The sequence below is a fragment of the Gouania willdenowi genome, chromosome 17, assembly GCF_900634775.1.
Source record: "Gouania willdenowi chromosome 17, fGouWil2.1, whole genome shotgun sequence".
Lineage (NCBI taxonomy): Eukaryota > Metazoa > Chordata > Actinopteri > Blenniiformes > Gobiesocidae > Gouania > Gouania willdenowi.
The window spans coordinates 15,485,289-15,502,713 of record NC_041060.1 but is presented as its reverse complement, the minus strand read 5'-3'; the positions used below and the strand labels follow the sequence as shown (position 1 = coordinate 15,502,713).

At 36.5% G+C, this 17,425-nt stretch overlaps 1 protein-coding gene across 2 annotated transcripts in view; it reads right to left on the bottom strand.

Moving 5' to 3' along the window:
* Positions 1–4,206: 4,206 nt before the first annotated feature.
* LOC114479164 (guanine nucleotide-binding protein G(olf) subunit alpha) overlaps positions 4,207–17,425 on the bottom strand; it is a 62,307-nt gene continuing 49,088 nt past the window's right edge. Inside the window, exons 6-12 of one of the 2 annotated variants that reach the window (XM_028472701.1) lie at positions 10,320–10,374; positions 10,148–10,221; positions 7,417–7,475; positions 7,210–7,330; positions 6,334–6,464; positions 6,144–6,211; positions 4,207–4,621 (exon numbers count right to left, since the gene is read on the bottom strand). In XM_028472701.1, coding sequence (XP_028328502.1) covers positions 4,475–4,621; positions 6,144–6,211; positions 6,334–6,464; positions 7,210–7,330; positions 7,417–7,475; positions 10,148–10,221; positions 10,320–10,374 — 655 coding nt within the window. In that variant the 3' untranslated portion in view covers positions 4,207–4,474. The remainder of the gene's footprint in view (positions 4,622–6,143; positions 6,212–6,333; positions 6,465–7,209; positions 7,331–7,416; positions 7,476–10,147; positions 10,222–10,319; positions 10,375–17,425) is intronic. The other variant, XM_028472702.1, reaches the window with a different exon arrangement.

Below are 17,425 nucleotides of genomic sequence, written 5' to 3'. Positions count from 1 at the left end.
GATCAGAACACAATGGAGGGATAGAACATCAGAGTGTTCAGACTAGTTGAGCCATGAACCATCGACCAGGAACCGCCAGCTCCAGCATCAAAACACCTGAAACAGAGAAGAGGAGAAGGCACAGACTGCAGAAAAAACATGATACACTATGACACACTCGTTCCTAGCGGTTAGGTTCATATTAATATGAAACGTCTTGCTCTGAAATGTTACCACTACAGACAAGGTTTCATGTTGTACTGGGCGCATGTAGTGATCTCAGCAATCACTACAGAGAGGACCTTGTCCACTTTGAATTATCGCAATTATACAGTGTACGCTTTAGTAAATAAGTAGGTTTGAAATGTAACGGTAACAGTCTCTCGCAATGGTCTGAGGTGTTGACCATTTAGGTCTAATGGTCTGTGATTGTGGCTTTAGTAAATAAGTAGGTTTTGAGTTTAGCCTTAAAGGTGGAGAGGGTAGCAGCCTCCCATACTAAGACTGAGCGCTGGTTCTAAAGACGAGGAGCCTGGTAGCTGAACGCTCTGCCTCCTGTTCTACTTCTAGACACTTTCGGAGAGTTCTGCACTAACAGGTCTCTAAGATATACAGGAGCTTGATTACATAGAGCTTTGTATGCTAACAGGAGGATTTTAAACTATATTCTAGATTTTACAGGAAGCAAATGAAGGGAAGCCAATACTGGAGAAATATGCTCTCTCCTGTTAGTACCAGTTAGTGTTCTGAATTAACTGGAGACTTTTTAGTGAGTTACTAGGACATCCTGACAGTAGAGTTACAGTAATCTAATCTAAATGTAACAAATGCATGGATTAGTTTTTCAGCATCACTCTTGGCCGAGATATTCCTGATTTTAGAGATATTACTGAGGTATAACTAGTGCTTAAATAACAATAATAATAAAGACTTAAATATAATAAAACCTATTTGTTTTTTTCAATTCAGTGGTTAATGTTGAGTTAAAGGCATGTTTGTGTAAAGAAAAAGGTGTGATCTTAACATTTTGAACTTAATTCATTAAAATTACACGAAAATTAAAATAAGTATATCATTTTGGACCAAATTAGATTTAACACACAACATTCAATTGTAAATAAATGACAAACTCACCATGAGAGCAGATATTAAACGACGTCTGCAGAAGTCTATAACAGAAGTGTTATTTACGGTACTTAACGGTCATAAGTAAACTTTTTGTTATTCACCATTTTGTGTTTTTTCAATATAAATCAGATAGTACCATAAGTTAATATTAACTGGAGTGGGTCACTAGATGCCTGCAAGAAATTTAAAATATTTTTTTTAATAATTGGAGCCCATTTTTCTGCAACGACACCAAACTTTGCCTTATTCTAACCAATTTTCATCACTTTTTCTTGCCATATTTTTGCTACATTACACATTTCCACAACTTCTCCATCAAATTTCAATGCCTTTCCTGCAGACATTTTTCATCACTTATAAACCCTTTCCACCACTTTTCCCACCTAATGACTCATATGTTGACTCATTGTCACTTTTTCCATATTTTATGATTTCTTTTTATCCACATTCATGATTTGTCTTGCCCATTATTTGCCAGTCTAAACTAATTGTTCCAATATTTATACTTTGAAGTCTGTTTTTGGCCACTCTAATTTGCAATTTGTAACCAATTTCTGGGTTTTTAAAATCCCAGTTCACCACCTTTTCCATCATTTAAGATGACTATATACTATGGTGCAAAAATTAATAATAAACTTCCTGGATAACAGTGGATATTATTCAGATCAATAAATAAATGTGGTTATCACAGATTGACAGAACAATGGGTCATAATTTTGCCCTTAGATGGCCCTGTCTCCACATGACTGTTCTTCAATGTTTATGACTGTTCTTCAATCACCTTCAGGTACAGTGGGGGTCCCCGATCTCTGGCACCTTTATTTCATCCTAATTTGACACCCCTGATATACATCAATAAGTCCTATTTTTTTTTAATGCTTTAGCTCCATGAAATCTCAATCTCACTTTCATTTTTTGTTTAAAATATCCTAGAAAAAAACCAAAAAAAAAAAACCCATAAAAGCATCCACGTAAATAAAAAAAAAAGAAAGTGACAATAAACAGAGAAGCAAGTGGACACGACAACAGAAATAAAGCAAAGTCCTCTAATGTGCCTTTTTATTTAAAGAAAATAAAAATGTCATTTAATCATCCTCCCAGGCCAAACAAGGTTTTTGCACTTCCAGTCAGTTCACTCTCTTTTGGGGATTAGACGTGTACTGTAGCAGAAGAAAAGGCTGACGCTGTTTGTACAAGGAGAAGAGCTCGTCTCATTGGGTGCTGTTCACACATTCATAGTGCCTGTGCCATCGAGTATGGCTCCAAAGGACCAAAGAATTACTAATATTGCACGCTCTCATTTATTCATCTCCATTCTAAACATGCTTTCCTATGTGTGAATGTATACATATTTACCGTATACATACATAGGTATGTACACCTAGGCACACACATAATTAAACATGTATAATTGTACATATATATTTATATAGACCTATAAATTTACATGTACATATATTTATAAAACTTTACACATGACACACACTTTGCCCCTCGCATTCACTCGCACACAATGCGTCTGTGAATCTATGTTCGTTTTATGTACACATGCGCACAGGCACGCAAGTCAGTACAGACACACTTTATATTGGAAAAAAAAAAAACTAAATAAAAACAAAACAAAAAAAAGTCGTTTCCTATTAAAACAACACCAGGTTGCAATTTGGACACTTTCAATGGATTTCCAATGTTTTTTTAAAGCTGTAAAAATCTAAATAATAATAATAATAAAATTAATAATATTAATAACAATAATAATAAAAGGAAAATAGAAATAAACCAAAAAAAAAAAGGCATGGCGCTGCAACGTCTGGTTTTCACTGCAGGTAAGTGGTTAATTTGCATAATGTATACAGGTTTTTAGGAGTATTCCCTATTTTTTTTTTTGAATTTTTTTATACTAAAGAGCATTTTCTTTTCTTTTTTTTTTTATAAACCAGAAAAAACTAAACTCTACAGAGAAAGTCCCCTACCCGCAGTCCGTCGCTGCCGATAGAGTTTTGACATCAAGCTGTACAGCGCAGTCGAAAACATACTTACATCTGAGCTCATTTACAGGTACAGCCATAATCAAGGCACAAAGATCTACAAGTAGATTTGTTTTCTTTCAATTAAGTTGTACAAAATAATATTACATTTTACAGTCTGTACAGGATAATTCCACCTTGCACAGTGTACAAGTTAACAAAAAAAAAAACAAAAAAAAAAAAAAACAGCAACCCCCTCCCCAAGAAAAAGAAGAAACTCCGCCCCTCCCCGCCCCATCAGTATGTCTAAGCTAAAAGGATGGTTGGTTGGTGTGGAAACAGGAGACAGGTCCCAGTCTAAACAGGCAGCAGGGTAAAGGTGCAGAGAGCTCAGTCCCTTTTCCTTCATTTAAGTTTGCGCCACCATTTGTTTTTGTTTTTTTTTTTTGTTTTGTATTTTCCTCCGGCCCCCCCTCCTCTCTTTTTCAAATTTTTCGTGACGCTCATCTTTCTCTCTCAGCTGCTTTCGTCCACCTTGCAGCGCGGCAAGCGAACATGGTGTCAGGGGTAATAAATATTGTGATGCTACATTGTGTGTGTATGTTTCCTCTGGAGAGAAAAAACAAAAAACAAAAACAAAAAAAAGACACAAAAACAAAAACAAAAAAAAAAAAAAAAAAAAAAATTTTTTAAGAAACCTGATGCAAAGTGCATTTATCTCTTCATCCGCAGGCTTCCCCCTCTGAGTCACAGAGAAGAAGCAGGTTGGAAGGACAGGGGGTGGGGTGGGGGGGGGGGAGACACACGAGACAGATGAAACCAAATGGGTGGCGCACGCATACACACACCCATACACACACACACACACACACACACACAGCATTCCTCCTTCTCTTTTACAAACAAACAGTAACACACGTGGCCTCTAGCTGAGGTCCTGTTGGTGTGTTTTATGTATCCACACTTGGCAGTTCAGGTCCAATGACAAAGTCAAAAAACTTAAGGACAAGGAAGGGCAGAAAAATATGAAGGAGGTAGCCCAAGGCTTAGTGGAATGACCAAAAATCAAGGCATTTAAAAAAGGAAAAAAAAAAAAAAAAAAAAAAAAAAAAAAAACATGCATTAAAAAAAAATAAAAAATTTGCTCCCCCAGACTTTTGATGAAACAGGGGATAAATTGCGCTCAGACAACAGGAAAAAAGTACAAAAAAAATACTCCGCAAAAGGTAAAAAGGAGAAGAGGATTTGACACACTTCAGTAGTACTTCATAGTCCTGGAAAAAAAAGGGGGGCGGTCGAGGGGGTGGGGGGGTTTAGCAGTAAGGGGGAGGAGGAGGATGAGGGGTTCGTCAGGGATGCAGAACGGTGGAGACGAAGAAGGCTGACCAGGCGCTCTCCCATCACAAGAGTTCGTACTGCCGCAGGTGCATTCTCTGGATGATGTCCCGACAGTCGTTGAACACCCGCCGAATGTTCTCTGTGTCCACAGCGCAGGTGAAGTGGGGGTAGCAGTAGTGTCTGCCGTCGCCGCTCGCAGTGCTGATCCGCTGGAGAGACAAGACGACACGAGACAATAAGACAACAGGTGGGCTGGAGCCTCCATGACAATTTATCATTATTGTCATTTATGATTTCATTATTTATTCATCATAAAGCAACCCCAAAAACACAGAAGCCTTAAGAAAGGCTGCCTTCTTTTTCTATTGCCTAAGTTCCCAAAGTGGGGTCCGCAAAAAGTCATAGGGAGCACGCAGAGGTGAAAGTAATGGATCACAAGTACTCAGATTACTGTAATTAACTTGCATTTATGGGTACTTGTACTTTTTTGAGTATATTTCTAAACCAGTAATTTTACTTGTACTTAAAGGGGCCATATGTAGAATTTGCAAGTATTTTCTGCCACCACCAGGTGGCATATTACTTGTGACAGGTTTTTTTGTTTTTTAAATAGAATAAAACCTATTTTTTGTTATTGTACGTTTGCATTTATTATTATCATTAAAGATATAAAGAAACAATAGTGTTTATGTGTGCTCTTTATTTTATTGATGTAAATCCAAACAGCAAAAACAGTCCAAAAGGAAAAGACGTCAATTTATTTATTTATACGTTTGAAATCATCTACCTACTGACGTACAGTATATTTCACCTAACAGACTACTACAAGCCCAAAATATGGACTTGTACACAAAGCGGTGATGCTAGTGAACGTTACATCAAACTGTATAAAGACAGAAAAAGGCTTTGACGCCCGAGATGGACTAGTTCAAGGACTACTCTGCTGTAAATAGGCTTATACTCACCCAACCGGTGGAAAATAGGTACTACAGGGTGACCGGGTCGGCAATATTTATTAATGTATATATAACTATGTAATCTAAAAAATAAATAAATGAATAAATAAATCCCATATGGCATGACAGCTAATGACATGTCTCTTAACACTTGAATTTTGATTTTAGGTATTTCCGACATATTTAAAAGTTCAAAATTCACAATACTTCTACATATGGCGCCTTTAAGAATGTTTTAAAATAATTATCATGTTGGTAGACTTGTTTTTCCAAAATAAAAGTGTTTCTCACTGAAAATGCCAGGAGGCTACTTAACTAAATAAAGCAAACAAGTGATCATACTGAATAGGATGTTTTCTTGTGTGACTTATTTTTTTTTTTCATTATATATTATCCCTCAACAAGATACAGTAGGTACAATTCAGAGGCAAATGGTTTCAGGTTACATGTCTGAAGGGGTACGGGACTGTGATGCCTCTGAAGACATTTTAAATCTCATTAAATTCAGTAAGTGTCAATATTAGCTGCTTTCTGGGTCACCCCTTCTTTCACGTTACTTCTACTCTGTGGTTCCTACCTCCCTACATCACGCTCAGTAAATACACACCAAAAACATTTTCTATACAACAGAACAAAGAGAAGAATGAAAAAGTTAATATTTTAAGGTTGATTTTGACTGGTGCCGTTCCATCCTTTCCTTTAAAGCTACTAATAGTCTTTAACAGATGCTTGAAATCATTCAATATGAACGTCTCACATTTGCTGTAGTACTTACAAGAAACTCGTCTCGGATGAAGAACTTTGCTCTCGTCACTCTCGGGTCCTCCCCAGGTTCAGGAGTTGCTTTAAAAAAAAAAAAAAAAAAAAAAAAAACAGCGAGAGAAGTAAGTTCACTGTTGGTGCTGCTGAGGAAGAAGCTTCACGTGTGTGCAGTGACATCACAAGTGTGCAGTGACATCACAAACCTTCATTTGGTATAGTGTAGCGAGCATATTCAGGGAAGTAGTCTTCAATTTTGGATTTTCCAGCTAATACTTTCTCAGCCAGCATGTCCTGCTTGTTCAGGAATAATATGACCGATATAGTACGTAACCATCTGAGGAACAAACGACACCAGTGAGAAACAGGAAAATCTTCAGTGACAAACATACGTACGGTAGTCAAAATTGCTCTGAATGACAATAATCACTAATCTGGAATATGCACGATGCTTTTTTCTATGATACAGTGTTTTTTAACCTTGTGACCCCATGTGCGGTCACCTGAAATGTCTAGTAATAATAAAGAAAAATAAAAACGGATTCAATTTATAATTTGATATATATTTTTTTTTTTAATTTGAAAAAAAAAAAAAAAAAAAAATTATTAAATGTTTAATGTTTTAACATATTTGCTTTAAAAAAAAAAAAAAAAAACAGAATATTACAGAAAACGCAAAAAGCTTAAATTATTATTATTATTATTTTTTCAAATAAAAACACCAAACATCTCTATTCTCTACTTTCACTTTCTGAAATATTAAATAAAATGCAGTATAAAAAATATCTGATGATTGTTCACTGATACTTTCCACTCTGTGTTTGTAACACAATAACAAACATGATCAAAAAACTAATTTTAGAGTGAGAAAAAAGTTTGGGGTCACCAGAAATTTTGTGATATAAAAATGGGGTCACAACAAGAAAAAGGTTGGGAACCACTGCTATAATCTAAAAAAAATGTGACTGCAGTCAATGGTTATAAATATATACTGTATATCAGAGGTGGCTGTGAGCTCAGTTTGTTTGTGTAAGCAGTCAAAGAGGAGCTCCTTGAACCTGAACGTGAGCTTTCACACTCACCTGTTGTTCCAAATACTGCGGAAGAGATCCAGGGCTTCTCGTAGCCTGTTGGTGTTGTTGTCTTCCCTTATTACCATGTTGTAGCTGCTGCTCGCCACCACAAAGATGATCGCGGTGACGTCTGGGAGAGAGAGAGAAAAGGTCACAGATTTAGGATCCCAGAGGGGCGGAAAAACAAGTGAAATGTGAGTATGGCGATAGACTCACCGTTAAAGCACTGGATCCATTTTCTCCTCTCATCTCTCTGGCCTCCGACATCAAACATGCTGAGGAAGAGACAAAAGTTCTGGGTCAGAATCAGACATCACAGCCACCTCACTGCTGCCCCCTTGTGACCAAATAGGTTAGAATCCTTCCTAGTGAAAAGCAGGCAGTTTTTGTTCAATGCCCTCTGATTTCTCCATTCTCCTGGTCTAACACAAACCAGGGTTCACAACCCCATTTGGGGTCACATGAAACTGGGAGGGTGCCCCCAGATGCCTTTAAGAAACTAAGAATTAATTTATTTTTTTAACAATTTGAGCCAATTTTTTCTTATTTTTTTACTCTTTTTCTGCAACTACACCAAACTTGCCATATTTTAGCCTATTTTCATCACTTTTTATTGCCATATTTTTTGCTCCTTTTAATGCATTTTGCTACATTACTCCCATTTCTGCCACTTCTAAATCAAATTTCAATGCCTTTTCTGCACATTTTTTAAACTTTCAAGACAACTTCTTGAAAGTTCTAAACCTTTTCTGCCCCTTTTTACACCTAATATAGCATATGTTGACCAATTATTGTCACTTTTAACCTCTTCTCACCATATTTCATGCTTATTTTTGTGAAATTAACCACATTCATGATTTGTCATGCCCATTATTTGCCAGCTTAAACTAACTGTTCCTACTTTTGTCTGCTACTTTTGAGCCAATGGTGACACTTTAAACTCTTTTTACCACTTTTTCTGTCCATTTTTGGCCATGCTAATTTACAACTTTTAGCCAATTTCACCACCTTTTCCACCATTTTTGGTCACTTTAAACCAACTTCTGATTAAAACAAGGATTCACATCTTTAAGATAACTATATACTATGGCCCAAATAAGAATAAACTTCCTAAAACAGTGGATATTATTCAGATAAATAAATGTGGTGGTCACAGATTGATAGAACAATGAACCATTATTTTGCTGACTTTATGGATGGTCCCCAAAAAACTCTCCCCTTTATTCCCCCTTATAGATGGCCCTGTCTCCACAACTGTTCTTCAATGTTCATGTCTTCAGATATAGTGGGGGTCCCCAGTGTCTGGCACATTTATTTTGAGGGCTGAAAAGGTTGAACCACTGGTCTAACAGATACAGTAGAAGCACAAGGGCATGCATTTGAACCATTTTAGGATGTAGGCCATCATTTTTTATGTAACAAAAATATAAACCGTTCCACCTTTCACGATCACACAACAGTTCGAGAACAATGTTCTGTGGAAACAATGACTCCCCAACGGAATGATGTCACGTTGTTCGCTCTGACGTACAAAGACGGACCAAAGTTTTCTGTTCTCGTGAAACATATACTGGCCTTAAGGGCATCAGGTTCATGTTATACTGTGCCAGAGAACATGTGTGAGTCACTCGTCTTATAGAATAACAATAAACGCACATATAAAGGAAAACATCAATTATGTCTGGTGACATCACAAAGGTCGGTCTTTAAATATCAAACTAATCCATTTGTTTCCTGACCCTAGAAAATGTGAGATCAACAAAGCTGTAAGACGTTTTAATGAATAATCTGCTGAGTTGAGAAATAATAACCAAACATGAACAACGCACAGTCTCTGTGTTTTATATACAGTAGTATGTCGTCTTCATTTACAAGTGGATTTAATTTAAAAGAAAGTCAATGGAGAGAATAATCACACAAACTATCAGGGTTTAGTGTTGAGACGCTTCTGTGAAAGAGAAATTAAACTCCACCATTTTAGGGCCTGTTACAGCCCGAAATGTAACAACTGAATAAAATTATGATTTTAATAAAACGCAAAATGTTAAGTGCTCAGTAATGTAACAAAAATGATGAGCCCGAAATGTAATAAAATAAAAAAATAAAACCCAAAATGTTACAACTGGTCAATGATGCAAAATGTAATTTTATTTATATATATAAATATATATATATGCACACACACACACACACACACATATACATATATATGAAGGTAAGGAAAACCTTTTTTACCAAAGATGTCAAGGTTCTTCAAAAGGCTTTAATAATAATAAAATATATGTATATATATATATATATATATATATACACACACACATATTTACACATACGGATCTGTGTATACTACTCTCTACATTGAAATCATTGGCTCACTCTATGATGTAATCAAATGATTACACTATTAGGGGAAAAACGTTTTGCCTGCTCCAATTATGTAATAATGGAAAAAACGTTTTTACATTTTGTGCTCAGCATCTTATTACATTATTGACCAGTTGTAACATTTTGGGTTTTATTAGAAAAAAAAAAAAATGTACATTTCGAGCTCAACGCTTCTGTTACATTATTAACCAGTTATTACATTTTGGATTTTATTAAAAAAAAAAAAAAAGAAATAATTTGTATCTTGTTACATATCGGACTCGAACAAGGCCCTTTACATAAGTCCTGATTGAGCAAACCAACAAGGTCAATGATGGGGTTAGAACCAACAATGAGTGGTTTATCAAAGTGTTGCAAAAAGATGCGGATGTGGAGTGTCTGCGTGTTGACAGCATTAGCAGTGCTACTTTTCTTTCCCCACAGACGCCTTAAAGAAAGAAAAACCTTTCCTCATTCTTGCAGCTCATACGACTCCTCTTCACTAACACTGCAAAGCAAAGTGCCATCTTGACGTCTTCTGACACTGTGTTTACGTCTCTGTGAGAGCAAAGGGGACACTTACTGAAAGTTGACTTTATCTACTTGGAATCTTGTTTCGAAAATCCCTGAAGTTAACACTCGGCATCGTAAAAGGTCCTGTGCATCATTGAGACAGAGAAGTTTTAGTTCACACGTAAATACCACGAGTGTGTTCTCAGAGGGAGTTATGATAGAGCACGAGCAGGAGAACTGACCTGGTCCGTCGGTGTGTAGTCGCTCTGTCTTACGGAGTCGATTCTGTCAAGGAAACTGCAAGAAAAACAAAACAAAAAGTTAGATAAAGCAGTCACATATATGTAGACCTATAGTTCACAGAAACTTTCTCAAGGTTTTTTTTAATATCAAAGACCTTAAAGGAAAATGTGGCACACAGATATGGACCACAACTCATATCTCTCTTTTTTTCTCAAAATTGCAAAGTACGATATAAATCGATATCTTTAACTCAATAAAGTCTTACCAGAAAGACAATACTGGGTTAAATTTGCTAATGCAAAATGCCACACAGGCTCATTTATGAACAAACAGCTGCATAATGTGTGTCACATACGGCCTTTTCTCCGATAACAGACAGCATGTGTGAGTAACTTCTGTATTGTGGTTTGTTTAGGGAAAGGTCTGCATTCAGAAATCCATCCAACTGTGCTTTTCATGCTGTTCTGAGAATCAGTGAAAGAGACGACTCCTAAAACCAGTAATTGATTACAAAATAAGCTACAAAATAAAAGTATATAAATACATGCAATTTTGTAATTTTCACCAAAATAGAAAACTCGATAAATCTGGAATCTCTTGCATTACTTGACTAAGTGGGTAGGTTCATACAATCACCCATTACTCTTGCTAAAAATACAGCTGGTAGTGAGAGCAACACAAAGGTTTACACAATGAATGAGACCATTTATGTTTATATAAGATGTATTTTCTCAGTTTTTTTTTTTTTTTAAATGATGTAATCTTGAATGGATGATTATTAAATCCCAGCGGTCCTTGGACTAGATTTGTGAACAAATGCTGAAGAAGAACTTGCAAGTTCAAAAATCAAAGAAAAATATTTGTCCAATGAGAAAGAAACAACAATGAGCCACTTGCAGCCTCATCACAGATCAGCAAAAACAACATTACTTACAATTATTTACTCATTTGTTGTACAACGTTATGATATATGCTACATGTGAGCTTCATACAGTGATCATCACTGCAGCAGACGCAGTTGCTTTCTCCCTGTGTGAGGCCTTGCAGGCTGATGCCATGGCAGTTTAATGCCACAAGAGGGCAGGCCTGCACAGTCTGGGCTATTTTGGTCTGTCTCTAGCCAAAGTGATTACATAAGGTGGTTATTGTAGAGGTTAGACATCTCTTTACTACACAGCGAGCATGTGCAGCCTTAGCAGTTAGCAGCGGATGGACCTCTTTGCAGCCGAAGCAGGGGATGCACAGACAGACTCTGGATGATCAAGAATGCACCAAGAAGTGACTCCAGCAAAGGCTGATCAGGGGTATATATAGGGTGCATGGAATGCTATTATGCACATGCACTTATAATAAAAAACTAACGCAAAAAATACACTTCATTATTAAGTAAACTGAATATTAGAATTTGTCCTGATATTACCAGGATACTGTAATAGGGCAATTCCCAAAGTCATCATTTAAGCCTCTTTCAAACAAGGTACTGTACATGTTCATCTGACAATTTCTCATCCAGCTAACTTTAAATTATATGATGAAGCATTAATTAGTCAAAACATCAGGAGGATAAATGGTTTGACAGCCAGTTCAGGCACGTGAAAGACACGTAACAAAAACAAGAAGGTACTCATGATGTAACAGAAAGGCTCAGAGGGAATGAGGCTGTGTTCAAAATGGCATACTCCATACTACACACTACAAACTCAATGACTATATACTGTCTACTAATAGCTATTAGTATGTTTAAGATGATGACCGTTCCCACTGAAATAAACTTCCAACTTTCCCAAGATGCATTTGGAACCCACAATGACAAAAACCTGAAGCACACTGAGGCTAAATATCTCTGTAGGTTCTCCTCCTTTGAAAGTTCTAAAAGCATTTTAAGCGAGAAAGTGACCAAGTAGAATTTCAACATGTGGTCATTTCATCCATAAAACCCTCTATTGTGCTGCTGATAAATCATCCGGTGAACTTAAAAAAAGAACAACGTCAAAACAAGATCACTGTTTACAAAAGGGTTAAAAACTAATGGAAGACAAGAAGAGATGCTTTTGTTTTGAAAAGAGGATGTCTGACTTTTAGCTTGAAGCTAGTTCCAGGACGATTTTACGTTCCGCTCGTAACGCATCATGGGGGGGTTGAGTATGACTACTGTGCCCAGTGCCCACCATGCATACTTAAAAAATGCCCCGATATAGTACACATCTGGGCATTTCTCGCGTACTCAATCTTTCTATACTATCTAATGTGAAAGCACTACATACTGATTTAGACATCAGACTTAGTATGAGTAGTGTGTGGCCATACCAGCCGATTTCATTAGATTTCAGAAGCTAAGCAGGTCTGGGCCTGGTTAGTAGTTGGATGGAGACCACTGAGAATTCCAGGTTCCACAGTGGGGGACAGTCACTCCAGTGGTATCTGTCATTGTGTCCTTGGGCAAGGCACTTCACCCATCTTGCCTAGTGTGAATGTAGTGTGTGAGTGAGTGTTGGTGGGGGTCGGAGGGGCTAATGGTGCACTATGGCAGACCATGGGCAGCTGTGGTTACAATAGTAGCTTACCACCACTAAGTGTGAAGTGAAAGAAGAATCCCTTAATTCTGTAAAACGACTTTGAGTGTCCAAAAAAGCGCTATATAAAATTGATGCATAATTATAATTATTATAATTAGTACGCACGTTAGTATGCCATTTGGAACACAGCCACACTGTCCTAGTGCACGAAATGTCCTCTGACACACAGAACAATTACCATCACTAAACTTATTAATATTGCTACATATTGATATGAACTTATATTTAGATTATGTATGTAGCAGTATTTATATATTTATCTACCAATTTTCTAATCTTTTTATTAGCCTTTTAAAAAAGGAGGAGGGGTTTATGGTATGTAAGACAAATAGTCTGTGGGGATAAACATGAAACAAAATAATTTATGGTATCCACTGATTTAGACTCATGTTAACGGTTTGCACATAGAAATGATTTGTACCAATTGCCTGACACTGGTGTGCTTCAGTACTATGGTTAAAAAAAAAAAAAAAAAATCAACCCAATGAGAAAGAACCATAAGATGGTTTCAGTGCACCAGAGCAGAAGAAGGTGTGTCATGATGTCTGTGGGGAGGCTATGTGGTCCACAGTTGATGTGAATCACAGGCTCTCCTTCTCCCCACCTTTCAGATTGCACCCAAAGTTCACTTCCGGATGTCACACAACAAATGGTGCTGCTGCTGCAGTGTGCAGGAATTCACGATGACTTCTCTGTGTGAGGGGGATTTTTTTGTACCGCGTTTTTCTCAGACACCTTCATTTCCTTTCACAGCAAAAAGTAGAACACAGAGCGAACGACAACAAATGCTCCGTAGCCACGAGAAAGTTATGACCTGGCTTACAGCTGTACATATAAATCTGTGAATATTGGACACCTACTTCTGATCAATAATTAAATGTCATTTCTTTTCCCATACAAGCGGTTTACACATTTGATTATTTAAATATTTAAGATTGCTGTTTATGACACAGTCGATGTGCATACTGTAAAAGATTTTTTCCTTTTCATTTATGAGCGATAAATTCACAAAAAGGGACAATTTGTCCCCACCATCTCTAGAAATTTAGTCCAGAGTCAAAAACCTCCACTGAAGATTCCAAAGTGACCATAACAGACATAGGCAACTGGCGACACTCGGTCTTGGCAATTCATGAAGTCGGAAGTTATAATAATACACAAAACAACAGCAAAATGTCAACAAAATTACACAGTCACAACAAAAACACAAAAAGATAAACAATGACAAAACAAAGATTCATAAAACACACAAAATGATAAAAAAAAGATACATTAAACAACTACCTAAACACAAAAAAGAACTACAAAAACAACGTATACTTGAAAGACCCACAAAATTACACAATATGACCAGAAAATACACAAAATGAATACAATAACACAAAAAATATAACAGAAACACAAGGACTCAGAAAAACACACAAAGAGTCAACAAGAATTAGCCATATGGACAAGAAAATAGACAAAATGAATTCATAAAATACACAAAATGACAAAAAAGATACACTAAACAACCACTTAAACACACAAAAAGACTTCAAAGACACACAAAATTACACAAAATGAATACAATAACACAAAAAATATAACAAAAACAATGACTTGTAAAAACACTAAAAGAAACAAAAATGTGCTATATTGACAAGAAAATAGGCAAAATGAATTGCAAAACACACAAAGTGTCTAAAAACTCAAAACAACACCAAGGAAACCACACAAAACCACAACAAAGACGAAACACTTTGTTCTTTCCTGTATTAACGCTCTGATTGGTCATTCTTCCAAATACTAACATGAATGTTGATAATGTGGCCCTCGGGTCAGACGATCACATTTTTTGTGGCCCCTACTGTGATGGATCCTGCCCATCTCTGGACTATAGGGTATTTCATCTTTATTCTTTATTTGGATCCCCATTAGCTTCCACCAGGTGGTTGCTCATATTTCTGGGGTCCATAAAAAGTTAAATTTACATTTCGGTACATTTAAAAAAAAGTCAAAAAGACAATTCATATGTCAAAAATATTTACATTTGTAATGAATTACCAGTTTGTCTAAATATATAATGCATACAGTATTAGACACATTACAAAACACATTTCAAACAATAAAAATATGAAATGTACACTTTATCCTGATGCGAATTCACTTTTTTAATCTTTTTATTTTGTTTTCTTCTTAAAAGACAGTGTGTGTGTGTGTGTGTGTGTGTGTGTGTTAGCCCTGTGATGGACTGGTCATCTGTCCAAGGTGCACCCTCAGTTAGAATTGAACCTGACATCATCATGTCACATGTCCCTGGAATTCTCTAAAACAACTCTGAAACTCTGAACAGGATAAGCTGGTTCTTGAACAATCAAAGTAAACTGGGAAGACGAGCCTTCTTCAACACACTCCATCAGGAAGTGAATTCAAATCCACAGGATTTGCGATGCCAAGGATAAGGGTGTTCAATAACAGAGGTGTCTAAACATTTCACGTTGAATTCTCTTGAAACAAAGAAGCTTTTCACAGAGTTAAACAGGAAAACCTTTAAAGGTTTTAGGCTTGAGGGACTAAGTCATGCTTTTTTTTTTTTTTAACCTACTTCTTAGAATATCTCACTGACTTGTTTACAGAACAGCTGCTTTATTAGTGACTTGAGAAGTGAACATAAATAACTATTTTGTTTGGAGGCCATTCATTTATTTGGTAGTGTTTCCAAAGGGCTCCAGTACATGGGGAACCCTGATAAAGAACACGATTTGAATATTGAAAGATGCTATTATTATTAACATTATTATTGTTTGCCGATCTGCTTTTTATATCGTGTTAAAAGAAAAAAAATGGATGCATTGAGAAAGTGATTATGAGGAATAAAAGACACATTTGAAGAGGGAAGCAGAACTAATTCTGCTACTTCCCTTTTCCATGATTCACTACAGAACACCATTATACCTTACACAATAGACTTGTTTAGTGTTATACAGGACTCAAACCCAAGTCTGCAATATATAACCTGAAATAAAGATGCTAAACTTATCAATAATCTTTTGTAATTAAAAAAAAAAAAGAAATCCAAAACAAACCCAACCCCACTAAAAAGTTTAAAACTACCATATGAGAGAGACACCAAAAGCTTTGAAATTAATAAATATATTTAATACAAAACCAACAAATATATTTATTTACTACACACACACACACACACACACACACACACACACACACACACACACACACACACACACACACACACACACACACACACACACACACACACACACACACACACACACACACACACACACACACACACACACACACACACACACACACACACACACACACACAAGACACAACACTGCATAAGTCGGCAATTATTTTTAGACAAGTGTCTGCAGAAATCTACGGTAGCTAGGTTATAATTACCAAATGCACTGTGATTTCCATATGATAGAAGTACTATCGGTAGCACGGCAGAAATTAGCATCTGTACAAGATGGGGGAAAAAATACAAACTGGATAAAAGCTGAGACAAGAAAATAATGATGAGTGAGGGGCCGTCAGCGTCGTTCCTTTGGGTTTAGTTTAGTGACAGCTAGAGAAGGGTGCGTTTAAGATCTAATTAAATCACTCGCTTTTGCCCTTTTTTAATTCTAAAAAACCATATGCTAAAAGTTGGATTCCGTAATGCATATTTTCTTCTTCTTTTTCTCAATTTTTTTTTTTTTTTTTTGAAGAAAAGGAGGAAGTATGAATTTGCTTCATCATAAACAGTGACTAATATTTCATGGGAGAGATAAGGACGCCTCGAAAACCTGAATCAAAAGTTTGTTTTGATTCAGCATCGTGTTTGCTCATAGTTCATTACGACTTTGTCTAAGACAGTGTCTCTCTGTTTCTCTTCAAGTCAAACTGGTTCTGTATATAGCTTAAACACACTGTACTGGCCTACGGGCCAGTCACTGTTGCTATGTATAGTTTTGGACAGTTATAGACAGCATCACTTGACTTGGCCTCGTTTCCCTTTGCCTCATCTTTCCATTAAACACAGACAAGTCAGTGTACACACACACACACACACGCACACACACACACACACACACACACACACACACACACACACACACACACACACACACACACACACACACACACACACACACACACACACACACACACACACACACACACACACACACACACACACACACACACACACACACACACACATGCACGCACGCACGCACGCACTTTATGCTGATGAAATTTTCTCAAGATATCTGTAGTTGTGACCGTAATTTAATTACATTTTTTAACTGTAGTTATTGTAGTTATTTTTTACATCATTGTATTAACACCTGAAATCAATTACAGGGCCCTATGGTTTCCACGTTAACGGAATCGAGGACAAAATCACAGAATCAACCAATAAAAACAAAATCCATTGCAAAAATCTACGTAAATAATTTTTTCACATTATCATTATGGAATATTTTGTGTAGAATTTTGAGCAATCTATATTTAATATGATTTGGAATGAAGCT